Genomic DNA, 15,701 nt, shown 5'->3' with positions numbered 1-15,701 from the left:
CATCCCTTTAACTCATATTTGAGCATATGCTATTAGTTAGGCATTGGAAATACAAAGATGGGAAATTTAGATAGCTATCTTTAAAGTGGTATGACGTATGTAAATGTAATTGTCATAGAGATACAAAGGTCGCACAAAAGAGATGACTCTCTGCTTATATAAGTGGGAGTTATATGTGATGATTGATTGTTCAAGAACGCCTCACAATAGACTCAATAGACTCTTGAGTTGGATCTTGCTGAATAAATAGACATTCACTAGGCAAGAAAGGGAGGTAAGGGATGACATCCCAGGAAGAGGGAACAATATGTACAAAGTCACAGAAGCAGAAAACAACAGGAAACAAAATATAACTAGATTTTGTTGTGAAATGGAGGCAAGCAAGAGATGGTTCGGAAAGATGCAGTGGGCCCAGTCATGGAAGAAAAGGTATTTTATGCTTGGAATACAAGCCGAGATTGGAAAGTAATAGTGAATCTTGAGATCAGTTGTATCCTGAAGTGAAGGCAAGCAGACTCAAAACATCCTGATGTCTCAAAATTCATTTATGATGTGCTCAGAAAACATGATTTATACTCATACTGCCTTGGATAACTTTTCTGAGCATTTCTGAAAAATTATTTTTTTAAAGCCTGATATTCCTACGTGATTTCCCATTCAAGTACTAACCAGGCCCGACCCTGCTTAGCTTCTGAGATCAGACGAGATCGGGCGTGTTCAGGGTGGCATGGCCGTAGACCTGAAATATTTTGAACTTTGATACTTATCTGCTTTTTATTCATGATCTTTATTTCTGCTTTTTTCTAGGCTGAACGTGTTCATGAGTTAAATGAGGAAATTGGTAAATTGTTGGCCAAGGTGGAACAGCTAGGGGCCGAAGGGAATGTGGAAGAATCCCAAAAAGTAATGGATGAAGTAGAGAAAGCACGGGCAAAGAAAAGAGAAGCAGAGGTAACAAAATTCTTAATGGTGGTATATAGAGCCTTAGTATCTGTACTTAAAGAAATACATTTGACTGGAAATTACTACATGTAAAGAGTATTTAAACCAGTGTGAAAATATTTAATTAATCTGTGTCATACTAATGGGTTCTGTATCAAAATTAGTGGTTTTGAAATGTAGTGCCATTGATATGTTGAAATTTATATAACTGGTAAATTAACTAAACTAGCTAGTCATACACAACAGTCACACACACGATAGTTGCGCACACACTCTGCATATACCTGGTTGCTGTGATACTGTATCCCCCACCCCTATTTTACACCCATGCAACTTTAGTGGTCTCCCCTCTCTTTCCACCTCAGTACAGTCTACTAGCATTTTGGGAGCCTTCTCTCATTCTCCCTCCACAGCACAAGTTAAAATCTAATATCCTGCAAGTGGAGTTCTATTTTGTTTGGCCTCCTTGGTATATTTTAGAAAATTGAATGCCTTCAGATGTGAGCTTACTCTTCGCCTTGGCAGTCGTCTCCATTAGTCTCCATTGCTTCTAACTGTGTCATACATCTGGGTTTAATTAGCCCTTATGGCCTCTTAAAGGCAGAAGCTTCGATTTCTGATTTTAGACCATTTAATACTAAAGTTTTCTTCTAAGCACGACTATAGGTGCATCTCACAGATTTTCATATGTTGTGTTTTCATTTGCATTCAGATTAAAATACTTGCCTAATATAAAGGTTATCCCCCCCTTCTTGGTACACCCTTAGAAATGTAAATAAATGTCTTTTACAAAGGCTAATTTTACTTGGTTTTCAGAGCTCTCTTTTCTGTTTCTTAAAATTAACCAGCTTAAAATAATCCTTATGCCATATAGACATTTTCTAGGGTGACAAATTCTGTTCCTATATTAGCTCCTGGGCTACAAACCTATACTGAATACTGTTGGAAATTGTAAGGTGGTATTTGTGTAATGCATTAGGATGGCTATAACATCACTAGGCAATAGGAATTTTTTAGCTCCATTATAAGCTTTGTATATACACAGTCTATCACTGACCGAAACGACATGCAGTGCATGACTCTTGCAGTTTTCGTGACATTTTATATATATGTACTTGAAGAGTTACAGTTGACATTTGAGTAGTACAGGGATTAAGGGTACCAACGACCCCCTTCGCAATCAAAAATCTGCATATAACTTTTGACTCCCCCAAAACTTAACTAGTAATACACTGTTGACTAGAATCCTTTCTGATAACATAAACAGTTGTTTAACACGTATTTTATATAGTATATGTGTTAGATACTGTATTCTTACAATAAAGAAATCTAGAGAAATGAAAATACATTTATGGTACTATACTGTATCGATTCGATACCGTAAGTTTACGTCATCTGTTTACAAGGTGACTCGTCTGTCAGTACCTACATCAATATTGTCTTAATATGATACAAAACACTAGATGTTTTACATATTACTAACACTAGACATCAAAAATGAAAAGATAATGTGAAAAAGAAGTTGATATTTATTTACAGGTATAATGATTCACACATTCATAACAAGCAGCAACATGATTGCTTTATGGTAGTCTAGTGTAATCAGTACAGTTGCTTCTTGGTAGTCTAGCCTATACACTAATGAATCATAAAATTTTTGTGGTATACAGTATTCTAGTCATATTCATAAAACAGTATTGGAACCTTGTTACATTTTTTAAACAGCTACTTACCTGTGATCATATGCGGATACATAGTTTCTCCAATTATGAGAGAGGGAGACATGATGTAGGTAATGTAATTCCGTGAAAACAGTTATAAAAGAAAACACGTTATTACTTTTATATTACATATCATTTACTTTATGCCTGTGTAAGGATGGGCTATTCATTTCCGTACAAGTCTTGTACATGATGTTCTATACGATGACTACTTAGGCAGTAATGGTGATGATCATGACACAAAAATGTCTCATACCAGTTACTAGATTTTCACATGAAGGCACACCTGCACAAGATAAGTTTGTTAACTCTATGGCATGAAGATTACTATTCATTGAAAATGGAAATAGATCTCCATAAAGGTCTTCATCCTTTTCATCTTCACATTGAATAGGTGGAAGAGGAAGAGGAAGGATTGGTCTTGCTATCTCAGAGGTGGCAGAAGGAAGTGGAAAGGAAGGCAGAAAAAGCAGGCAAACTTGGTGTAACTTTGTGGAAATACATCACAATTTGTCTGGTTTTTTTTTGCTTTTTCCTTCCTTTAAAAGTTTCTGTGCAGTACCAATCCTTCTTCCACTTTTTGCTTTGGTTTCAGTGCCTGTGTCATAGAAGGGTCCATGTCGTAAAAGAAATCTTGAATAACCGGAACCCTTCTGCCAGATTGTTTAATGTCAGTTTTCTGGAACTGCTTCTTCTACTCCTTCACCTGGCACTGGTTCAAAAGCCAGACGACTTATCTCCATCAAATCATCTTCTATTAATTTCCCTGGTGTGATGTCTCTTAGTTCTTGAATTTCTCCAAGATCCGTATCTTGAAACTCTTTATCCCTCCCTCCCATCTTTTTTATGTCATATCCACAATCTCTTCAATGATTTCCTCTTTCAGCTCTGTGGTAAATCCTGTGAAGTCATGCACAACACCTGGACAGTTTGGTCCAGCAAGAATTTCTCATTTCGGCTTGATGGCTTTCACAGCTTTTCTGTAACGATGCATCTTTAGAGATGTCATCCTTCCAGACTTTTCATGATGTTCTCTCTGTCAGGGTTCTCTAGCATTGACAGTCTTTTCCATAGAGTATGGTGGGTGATGAGCCTTAAAGGTCCTTGTGACCCCCTCATCTAGAGGCTGAATTAAAAGACATGTTTGGGTGGCAAGTCAACCACCTTGACCTCTTCAGTGTTGAACTCATGGGTTCTGGGTGACCAAGGGCACTGTCCAATATCAGAAGAAATTTAAAAGACCGTCCCTTACGGGCAAGGTATTTCCTGACTTCAAGGACAAAGCATCGATGGAACCAATCCAGAAAAAGGGTTCTCGTCCAGACCTTCTCCTGGTACAACCAAAAGACTGGCAGGTGGTGTTGATATTTTTCCTTTGAGCCTAAGGGATAGCAGCTTTATAGGTAAGGCAGTCTTGATCATAAACCTGACTACATTTGCACAAATCTTGAAAAATTTTTCCAATATATTTAAAATCCACGTGTAAGTAGACTGTTCAAGGGTCAGCTATACACAGCAGCTTAACATCTTTAGCCTGTTCTGTATTATCATCAGTCACTTTCCACTAAGAACCGTACATTTAAAAATTTACTTGCTCATTATAGATTGTATTCAGCTGTACCTAATAGGAAACAATTTATAATGGTTTAAGCAGAGAATAATTTTGTTTTTATTTAATATTCACAGTCAGGGAAGTTGGGTTGGTATAGCGCTCCATGATGACATCTAGCATACAACTTACTTCTAGCTTTATATTCAGCCATCCTCAACTGTGTAGTAGATTTATCTTTATGCTCGTCAGTTTGTAGTACCAACATGGCCACTAAGCCTAAAACCTTTTCTCTATGTGTGAGTAGAAAGAGGAAGAGTAACAAGTAACAAAAATTGAGTTGGCTTGCCTTTGTGTGTCATGCATTTGTGTTTTTCTTTTTTAAAAATTTTTTATTTTGAAATATTTTTAGAAAAGCATAAAGAATCCCCTGTATCTTTCATCCAGACTTCCAAAATGTTAACATTTTGCATTTATCGTTCTCCTCCTGTGTGTATTTATGTGTATTTGAACTATTTGACAGTTACAGATAAGATGCTTATTTATTCCTAAATACTTCAGTGTGTATTTCCTAAAAACAAAGATATTTTATTACATAAACACAGAACAGTTATCTGAGTCAAGAGGGGTACGGTGGATATACAAACCCACTAATATTATTTCATCAGTTTACAAAAATAGCATGGATGAGTATAAGACATCTAAATCTCAGCAAGGCACCTTTCATCTCTTGTCTCACAGAAGTACTACTTTTAGTGGGAAGTTTATTTTGTATGCCCCGTCCACATTTCCAAGTAGGAGAAATGATCTGTGCGAAAGAAGGCAACGGAAGCTGTAACAGTATGCAGAATGTGCATTCCTTCTGCAAGCACGGATGACTTCTCCTTCCTTGATCCTTCTTTGATGTATAGTTTTGGGTGCTGCATCTCATTTTTAACAAAAATTATGGAAAACAGAACACTGTAGAACATTGAGAAAACCTTTTCAGAAAGTCGTACTCTGTATCATGGTAGAATTGTTATGATAGTTCTTGGCAAAAGCTGTTTGAGGCTCTCACCTTTTATCTCCAGTGGAAAGGTGCCGAAGACAGAGGATGAGGATAAAGAGTAATCTAGAACTTATGACAAAATAGCCATGCTTTTGTGTATTCGTTAGAAAACATTTTTGGTATAAACATAGTTTATTTTGTTTGATTGACTTTCGATGAGTTTTATATGAACCTTGTTTATCTCATTTTTCTTTAGGAAGTGTATCGGAATTCTATGCCTGCTTCCAGTTTCCAACAGCAGAAACTTCGAGTCTGCGAAGTCTGCTCTGCCTATTTAGGTCTTCATGATAACGACAGGCGACTTGCTGATCATTTTGGGGGTAAACTGCACCTGGGATTTATTGAAATAAGAGAGAAGCTTGAAGAATTAAAGGTACATTGGTAAAATAATATCCTTCGCTTTATCCAGTTTAGCCACTCATTATTTTGATCTGTATTAGTTGTCTTTTTGTGTATCAGTCTTCTTGATTGATTCTCTTAACAATTCATACTGAATAGTATAGGATTTTAAACAGAGATACCAGCTAGTTTAATGGATGATGTCTGACCTTTAAATACTATCCTCTTATTCTGGGAGGTAGTATTTTGTGTCGGATGTGATATTCAATTAGGAATCTTACAAACTGGGTTCTAAACTAATTCTTTGATACAGAGTCTCCTAAATTTTTCATGGTTTTTTTTTTTTTAAATTAATAATATGTTTAAAGGAAGATTGAGAAAATGAGTTCAATATTTATTTAAAATATTTTGCAGTTCTTCACTAAATAGCAAACTTGTAGGACCTCTAGTTTTATTTTACTCTCCTGCACCCATTTCAGAAAGGATTTAGAATTAAATTCATCACTTAAATATACAGGTTCTTGTGACAAAGGCAACACAACATAGTTCTTATTCTTCTGCTGAGTTCTTTTGAGAAGATGAGCAAAAAAAGATATTTCTGAGGAGGTTAAAACAAGCAGAGTCAGTGGATATTATAGTAAACAGTGAGTTCTCAGTATTCTAAGCAGCTAGGATGATCTAGATAAGTTTTTGAAAATGACAAAATGTTTGACTATAGTAAATAGTTATTGGACTCTTAAGTTAAAACTCAAAAATTTGCAGATGTAGACCTAGCAACAGAACTGTTTAACGTTTTACTGGTGTTTTTAAAAGAAGCATTAGGATGATAATTGAAAGTGACAGAAGACATCTCTAAATTGGAAATCATAGAGCCCGAAACTTGTAGTGATTTATAAGGGTTGATTTCATTTAAAAATAATAATAATACTAGAAAACATTCAGAGGAGAAAAATCTTACAGAAGTGATTTTGAAATATCATTAATAAGTCATGGAGAACCCTGAAATTTTACAAATGTTCCCAAAAAGGGGAAAGATTTTGAAAATCAGACTGTAAGCCTAATGATCATACCTGTCAAAACTTCAAGTTGAATTGTTATTGAACAGATTTTTGATGTTACTTGTACTGTGTTGGAAACCAGATATGGTAAAGTTTAGGAAAATGCTCATTAAGAGTAGACCTAGTAAATAATGCTCCTTATTTATTATTTAAACTGTCATTGTTTTTTAAGAGAGTGGTAGCTGAGAAGCAGGAGAAAAGAAACCAAGAACGCCTGAAGCGAAGAGAAGAAAGGGAGAGAGAAGAAAGGGAGAAGTTGAGGAGGTACGGATCAATGAATTGAATAGTCTTAACTTCTGAAAAGAGATGTTGATTGACACAAGACTTTAGATGTTAAAAAGTCTGGACATGGGAAATTTTTTAGTCTTTCAAGTGTTACTATACAAAACAATGTTTATGCAGGTATGGCCCTTTAATCAAGGTGATTTCCTTCAAAATGGATGGAAGAGGTAATAAAGAGTGCTTCTCACATCTTTGTTTTCTAAGATATATATAACAAAGCTCTTTTCTAGCCCTCTGATTTTCTTAATAGGCTACATTTGTACCAGGTTGGCAAAGAACTATTTTTATATTATAGTTTATACTTGTTGATAAGTTTTGGGGGTTTTTTTGTTCGTTTTATTATTTTACATTGTACTTTCTTCTATATTCAATTCCAGGAGCTACAAACTATTAAAATTTTTATTAATTTGATAATATAAAAGTACATAATTTTTATATTAGTATTCATTAGCTGATAGAATTATATAAATCTTCATATTTAGAATATTTAAATGTTCTCAGTCACTTTTACTTATTGGCAACAAGTTGCTTGGCGTCATGGTGACCATGTTCTTTATATCTCATGTTCATAATTTTTCTAACAACTCTAGGATGGACAGGTATGCCACAGAAAATTTATCGATAGTTCTGATTTATAGAGTTCCCTTAATTGGACGACACATCTCTGAAATGTAAATACCTTCTCTTCAGCACATGTTGTGCCTAAGTTAATTAAAACCCTTTATAATATGTGATGTCATGCCGACTTCCTCCAAGCTTTGAGCATTATATACTAAGTCTGTTTCAAGACATTAAACTGACTTTGTTTATGTTTTATAACTTATAGCAGGTAATCTTTTTGTATTGAAATGACAAAATGAAACAAAGCTGTATGTAGACATCTTCCTTTTTTAGAGGAAGTGCTGTTATTCCTCTATTGATATGTGTTCCTCATTACCATAAATAGCACCTCAGAGCTTTACCTCCATTTCTTTTTTGTGTACACTGAGATTCTGTGGTAATATTGCCCAGTATTATAATATTTAAGACAATATAAATGGAATTGTTAATCTCAGTTTAAGTTAAAATTCAACTGAGGTGAGTCAAATGAGAAAAAAAATTTTTGCAGGACTACGTTTTCAAACTAATCTATGAAACTTGAGGAAATTACAAGTTGAGTTCAAAATTACACAAGATATGGGATTCCAGCTATGGTAGTGAAAAGGGTAATGATAAAAACGACTGTCACCAAGTGCATATTATGTGCCACTGTGTTAAGAATTTAGTTCGTCTAATCCTTACCATCCTCTTGTGAAATCTATATTACTGTTCCTCTTTTGCAAATGAAAAACTAAGCCGAGGGAAGATGTACGATCTGCCCAGGTCAGACAGATGGTGAGTGTTGGAACCAGAGTTAAAACTTATATCAGGCTGAGTCCAAAGCCATGCTATACACAAGATGGTGAGTGTTGGAACCAGAGTTAAAACTTATGTCAGGCTGAGTCCAAAGCCATGCTATACATACATACATACATACATACATGCGTACATACATACATACATATACATACATACATACATACATACATACATACATCTCTCACACACACACCCATTCACCCACCTGTGGCCTCCTAATAACCATAATAAAAGCTATTACTGTTTATTGAGTGTTAATTGTGTATTAGGGAATGTGAAGAATATTTTATATGAGTGTCATGTTAAGAAACAGATACAAGATTGAATTAAGTGTTTTAGGGATTATAGTATGAGGTTGTAGATCCAACATGCATGCATCTCAGATTGTAGAAATTTTACTGTTTTCAGGGAAAGAAGAAATGACAGATATAAATAACGAAGAACTTTTTCCAAGTTGGAAAATGGTTTCTAGAGAATTGATGAGTTATGCTGTACTGAGTTTTAGTCTCCTAGGAGAATATTTTTTTAAGAGCCACGTATCCTAGTTAAGGGAGCTCATTTGCCAGGGTGGGGAAGTCTGTAGAGTTTGTAGTGCATTTTGGAAAAATTTGTGTGCATAAATACATGCTTTATATTTATAATTTAATATAAATATTAGAAATCAAAAGAATGTAATTTTAAAAGCACATTGGACTTATTCTCACTTATTTATAGTTACTTTTCTAAAAATAGATTTTTTTTTTTTAGGTCTCGATCACATAGCAAGAATCCCAAAAGGTATGTATTACACAAGATAAGTAGTGAAGCTGTGTTTTTCAAAGGTAGTTTTTATAGATTAAATATCTTTTCAAAATGAATGAGAATTAATAGATTAGTACTCCTAATTCTTTGGTAGTTCAAGAGTTTGAACAGTGTCATTTGAGAAGAAATCGGTCAAAAGATACTCATGAACTACAGTTTAGTTTTGTCAAAGTGAAGTTATATATAGTGCCCTGGAGTGAGAAGAAAAGCTAAAAGTATTTCAGATTATTTCTTTAAAATCTTTAGAAGCTCAGAGTAAATATACAACAGGATTTATTTTTTAAAAATCAGTTTTTAAAAATCAGTGGTACATAATATATGGGGGTTTTTGAAACCTTTCTTTTTACAGTTTTTACTAGTTACTGGTAATTTTTTTCTGTCTGACACAGGTGGGAAAACATGGTGTACATCATTCTTAATTCTTTACTTGCCATTCTGCTTCTTACCCTTCAGCCTTTCTCATGAATTCATTCCCACCAAAAATGCCCTTTCTCATTCTTTTTCAAACCTACCCTTTCCTTTTGTTTAGATCACATCTTTTTGAAACCTTCTGAGTACTTTTAACTCTAAAGAGTAACTATTTCCCAAGAACTTTTCCCTATAAACTGAAGTATTTGTCATTATGAAAAAGAAACTTGACATTTCTATTAGATGTTTCTTTGTGCTTTTTAGAATCTATCAGTGCTTCTGCTTAAAACATTAAAAAACTAACACATTAATAAACGGGACCAATTGTGTTAATTTATACTGTTGTGAATTTCTCAAATCCAGAATGAGAAGTAGAAATATTAAATAATTTTACTGTTCTTGTTTACTGGTTGATTAATACAAGCTGGTCCTCTTGGCGTGAGGTGGGGGGATTACCTTGTACATAGAACATCTTTAGATATTCAGACCAGAAATTCAGTTTCTACCACTCTAGTCCAAGCCACTTCTTACCTTGGAGTTATGATAGCCTCTTAACTGGTCTCTTAATTTCTATACTTATCCATTCCCTTTCTCCACCTCAGTGATTTTCATATGTCAACCAGAATGAGATTTTTTAAAATTGAATTAAGTCATGTCAGCCCTCTGTTCAGACCCTACAAAGGTATTCCATTGTAGTCATAGAAGTTGAAATCCTTACCATAACTTTATAAAAAATTATTTTATTTTATTTTTCAATTTCAGTTGACATACAATATTATATTAGTTTCAGGTGTACAACATAGTGATTAGACATTTATATACCTTACGAAGTGATCACCCCGGTAAGTCTAGTACCCATCTGACACCGTACAGTTATTACAATATTATTGACTATGTTTCCTATGCTGTGCTTTACATCCCTGTGACTGTTCTTATAACTGGCAATTTGTACTTTAATCCCTTCACCTTTTTCACCATTCCCCAACCCTTCTCCCATCTAGTGACCGTCAATTTGTTTACTGTATCTGTGAGTCTGTTTTGTTTGTTCGTTTATTGTTTTAGATTCCACATACAAGTGAAATCATATGGTATTTGTCTTTCTCTGACTAACTTCACTTAGCATAATACCCTCTAGGTCCATCCATGTTGTCACAAATGGTAAGATTTTATTCTTTTCTATGGCCGAGTAATATTTCATTATATGTATACCACATCTTCTTTATTAGTCTGTTGATGGACACTTAGGTTGCTTCCATATCTTAGCTATTGTAAATAATGCAGTGAATATAAGGATGCATATATTTTCAAAATAGTGTTTTGCATTTCTTCAGATAAATATCCAGAAGTAGGATTGCTGGGTCATAGAATAATTCTATTTTTAATTTTTTGAGGAACCTGCACCAGTTTACAGTCCCACCAACAGTGCATGAGGGTTCCCTTTTCTCCTCATCCTCACCAACACTTGTTTGTTGATTTATTGACGATAGCCATTTTCATAGGTTTGAGATGATAAGCTCACTGTGGTTTTAATTGGCATTTTCCTTATAATTAGTGATGTCAGTCATCTTTTCATGTCTGTTGGCCATCTTTATGTCCTCTTTGGAGAAATGTCTATTCAGGTCCTCTGCCCAGTTTTTATATGGATTGTTTTGATGTTAAGTTGTATGGATTCCTTATAGTTTTTGGATATTAACCCTTTATCAGATGTATCATTGGCAAAAATTTTCTCACATTCAGTAGGTTGTCTTTGTTTGTTGATTTCTTTCGCTGTGCAAAAACTCTTTAGTCTTTTATCTGTTTTGAGTTTATTTTTGTATATGGTGTAAAGACGTGGTCCAATTTTATTTTTTTTGCATGTATTTGTCCAGTTTTCCCATCACTATTTATTAAAGAGACTGTCTTTACTCCATTATATATATTTTTTTCCTTCATAAGTATGGAGGAAACTTCATACTTAACTTCATAAGTCTGAGTTTATTTCTGGGTTCTCTCTTCTGTTCCATTGATCTGTGTGTCTTGTTTTTATACCTTTACCGTATTTTAAATACTATGGCTTTGCAGTATAGTTTAGTATCAGGTAGAGTGATACCCCCAACTTTGTTCTTATTTCTCAATATTGCTTTGGCTATTCAGGGTCTTTTGTGGTTCCATATAAATTCTAGGAGTATTTGTACTAGTTCTGTGAAAAATGCCATTGGGATTTTGATAGGGACTTATTTGAATCTGTAGACTGCTATGGTAGTGTGGACATTTTAATGATGCGAGTTCTTCCTATCCATGAGCACGGTATATGCTTTCTTTTATTCGTATCTTCAGTGCCTCACAGTTTTCCGAGTACAGGCCTTTTACCTCCTTGGTTAAATTTATTCTTAGATATTTTCTTCTTTTTGATGCAATTGTAAATGAGATTGTTTTCTTAATTTCTCTTTCTGATAATTTGTTATTGGTGTATAAAAATGCAACTGATTTCTGAATATTTTGTATCCTGCTACTTTACTGAATTCATTTATTCTAAAAGGTTTTTGGTGGGATCTTTAGGGTTTTCTACATGTAGTATCATGTCATTTGTCAACAATGACAGTTTTACTTCCTTCCAATTCAGATGCCTTTTATACTTGTCTGATTGCTGTGGCTGGGACTTCCGATACTGTGTTGAATAAAAGTGGTAGAAGTGAACATCCTTGTCTTGTCCCTGGTTTTTTTAAAGAAAATGGTTTTAGGTTTTTCGCTATTGAGTATGATGTTTTTCTATGAGTTTCTCATATGTAGTCTTTATTATGTTGAGGTATTATGTTCCCACTAACCACATTTTGCTGAGAGTTGTTATCATAAATGGATGTTGAGTTTTGTCAGATGCTTTTTCTGCATCTATTAATAAATAAGGTCATATGATTTTTACCTTTCATTTTGTTTATGAAGTATATCACATTAATTGATTTGTGGATATTGAACCAGCCTTGCATCCCAGGAATAAATCCCAGTCAATTATGGTTTACCATCTTTTTAATGTGTTGCTGAGTTCAGTTTGCTAATATTTTGTTGAGGATATCTGTACCTGTGTCCATTGGGGATATTGGTGTATAATTTTCTTTTTTTGCATTGTCTTTGTCTGGATTCATATCAGGGTAATACTGGCCTCATAAAATAAGTTTGAGAGACTTCTTCCCTCTTTAGCTGTTTGGAATTGTTTGAGATAGGTATTCTTCTCTGAATGTTTGCTAAAATTCATCTGTGAAACCATCTAGTCCAGGGCTTTTGTTTGTTGGGAGTATTTTGATTACTGGTTCGATTTCATTAGTAGTTATTGGTCTGTTCAGATTTTTTATTTTTTCCTGATTAGTCCTGGAAGATTTGTATGTTTCTAGGAATTCATCTTTTCCAGGTTGTCCAATTAGTTGACATATAATCGTTCATAGTATTTTTTCATAGTCCTTTGTATTTCTGTGGTGTTGGTTGTACTTTCATTTGGGATTTTCTTTCTTTGCTCCCCCTTTATTTTTTTGATGAGTCTCGCTAATCAGGTTTTCTGGTTTATCAATTTTGTTTATCTTTTCAGAGAACCAGTTTTTTGTTCCATTGATCTTTTCTATTGTTTCTTTAGACTATTTTGTTTAATTCATCTCTACTCTTTATTATTTCCTTCCTTATACTTGGGCTTCATTCTTCTTTTCCTAGTTCCTTTAAGTATGAGTTTAAATTGTTTATGTGACATACAAAAATTCTCAAAGTAGTCCTGTATTCCTATAAATTACCCTTGTAACACTGCTTTGGCTGTGATCCATAGATTTTGGATTGTTAAGTTTTTGTTTTCATTGTTTGAAGGTATCTTTTGATTTTTTCCTCGAGCTCATTGTTAACCCATTCATTGTTTAGTAGCATGTGATGTAACCTCTGTTTGTGTGTTTTTCAGTGTTCTTGTAATTGATTCCTACTTGTATACATTGTGATGACTGAAAATGCTTGATGTAGTTTCAGTGTTTAATGTATTGAGACTTGTTTCGCAGCCTAACATGGTCTATTTTGGAAAATATTCTACGTGCACTTGAAAAGAAAGTATATTCTGCTTTGGGGTGAAATATTATGAAGATACACGTATTATGAAGTTCGTCTGGTCTGGTGTGTCATTTAAGGCCACTGTTTCTTTGTTGATTTTCTGTCTGGAGGATCTACCCATTGATGTAAATGTGGTATTAAAATTCTCTATTAATGTTTTACTGTTGATCTCTCTGTGTCCATCAATATTTGCTTTATATATACTCAGGTGCTCCTACGTTTGATACATAGATATTTATAAGAGTTCTATCCTCTTGGCATTTGATCCTCTTATTGTGAAATATTCTTCTTGTCTCGTTATAACCTTTGTTTTAAAGCGTGTTTTGTTTAAGTATTGCTACACCAGTTTTTATTTTTTGCCTCCATTTGCATGTGGGTCCCTTTTAGGCAGCATATATACAGTTCTTCATACTTTTTAAAATCATTTTAGCCACCCTATGTGTTTTGATTGGAGCCTTTAGTCCATTTAAAGAATTATTGATGGGTATATAGTTATTACCATTTTATTCGTTGTTTTCTGATTTTTTTTTTTTAGTTCTTCTTTTCTGTAATCTCTTGTTCTCTTTTCTTACATGTTGATGACGTTTTATAGTGTTGTTTTTGGATTACTTTTCTTTTAATTTGTTGTGTATCTCGTAGATTTTTGATTTGTGGTGACCATGTGTTTTATATCTACCAACTATATATCTATATCTATATCTAGATATAGATATAGATATAGATATAGATATAGATATAGATATATAGCAGCCAATTTTAAGGTGATGGTCATTTAAGTTTTTACACATTCTAAAATCACTATAATTTTTACTCACCCCCCCCCGATGTTTATGTTTTTGTCATTATTTTGTGTGTGTGTCCCTTAATTTAGTGTTGTAATTGCACATGATCTTCCTACTCTTGTCTTTTAATCTTCGTACTCGCTTTATAGTTAGTTGATCCACTGCTTGTACTGTTTGCCTTAGAATTTTTTTCTTTCTTATATTTTCGTAGTCATATATTCTTTTTTCCTACTTAAAGTCTTTTTAATATGTCTTGTAACATGAGTTTAGTGGTGACAAACTCCTTTAGCTTTCTTGTCTGGGAAATTTTATGCTTCGATTCTAAATGATAGCCTTGCTGGGTAGAGTAGTCTTGGTTATAGGTTTTTTCCTTTTATCTCTTTGAATATTTTGTGCTATTCCCTTCTGGCCTTTGAAGTTTCTGTTAAAAAATCAGCTGAGTCTTATGGGAGCTCCCTTGTATGTAACTGCTTTTCTCTTGGTACTTTAAAGATTTTTTCTTTCTCCACCTGAAACAAATAATGATGTATGTCAACTATAATTGGAAAATTAAGAAAAAAAAATTTAAGGATTATGTCTTTGTCTTTAACCTTTGCATTTTAAACATGATGTCTTGAAGTGGGCCTCTTTGAGGTCATCTTGTTGAGGACACTCTCTGTGCTTCCTGGACTTTGCTTGATTAGGGGAGTTTTCAGTCATTATTTCTCTAAATGTAAGTTCTCAATTCCTTTCTCTCTTTTTCTTTTCTGGTACCACTATATGAATGTTGGTACTCTCAATATTGTCCCAGAGATCCCTTAAACTACCCTCATTTTTTTAAAGTCTTTTTTCTTTTTGTCTTTTTTTTTTTTTTTTGATTGGTTGTTTTCCGTTACCTTGTCTTCCAGATTGCAGATTCAGTTCTCTGCTTCATCTTATCTGCTCTTGACTCCATCCACTGTATTTTTTATTTCAGTTATAGCAGTCTTTATTTCTGACTATTCTTTTTGTTTTCTCTTGCCTATTTTATGTTTTCTATCTCTTGAAGTTCTAATTAACTGCGTTCATCTATTCTTCCCCCAAATGCTTTGAGCATCCTTATAAACCAGTGTTTTGAACTCTGTATCTGGTAGATTGCTTGTCTCCATTTCATTTAGTTTTTCTTGTGGAGCTTTGTTTTGTTCTTTCATTTGGGACATTTGTCTCCTCATTTTGACTGACTCCCCATGTTCATTTCTATGTATTAGATATGCTAGAGTGGGCTTATTTTTGGTCACCTGATTTGGGTGCTCCCAGCATGTCCCCTTTGTGGATTATTGTGTGCCCTCTTGTAGTTGGGCC

General features: G+C 34.0%; 1 protein-coding gene across 4 annotated transcripts in view; it reads left to right on the top strand.

Annotated features, from left to right (window-relative positions):
* The window catches only part of LOC102880754 (putative RNA-binding protein Luc7-like 2), a 57,309-nt gene that overhangs the window by 33,113 nt on the left and 8,495 nt on the right, over window positions 1-15,701 (top strand). For all 4 annotated transcript variants that reach the window (XM_006910480.1, XM_015588350.1, XM_025045834.1 and 1 more), the window contains 4 exons: window positions 808-951; window positions 5,457-5,633; window positions 6,830-6,921; window positions 9,085-9,114. In XM_006910480.1, the coding sequence (XP_006910542.1) occupies window positions 808-951; window positions 5,457-5,633; window positions 6,830-6,921; window positions 9,085-9,114 (443 nt within the window). The remainder of the gene's footprint in view (window positions 1-807; window positions 952-5,456; window positions 5,634-6,829; window positions 6,922-9,084; window positions 9,115-15,701) is intronic.

This window comes from Pteropus alecto, unplaced genomic scaffold (assembly GCF_000325575.1).
Source record: "Pteropus alecto unplaced genomic scaffold, ASM32557v1 scaffold22, whole genome shotgun sequence".
Lineage (NCBI taxonomy): Eukaryota > Metazoa > Chordata > Mammalia > Chiroptera > Pteropodidae > Pteropus > Pteropus alecto.
Note: the sequence above shows the minus strand (reverse complement) of the source record. Positions and strands in the feature narration are given on the sequence as shown.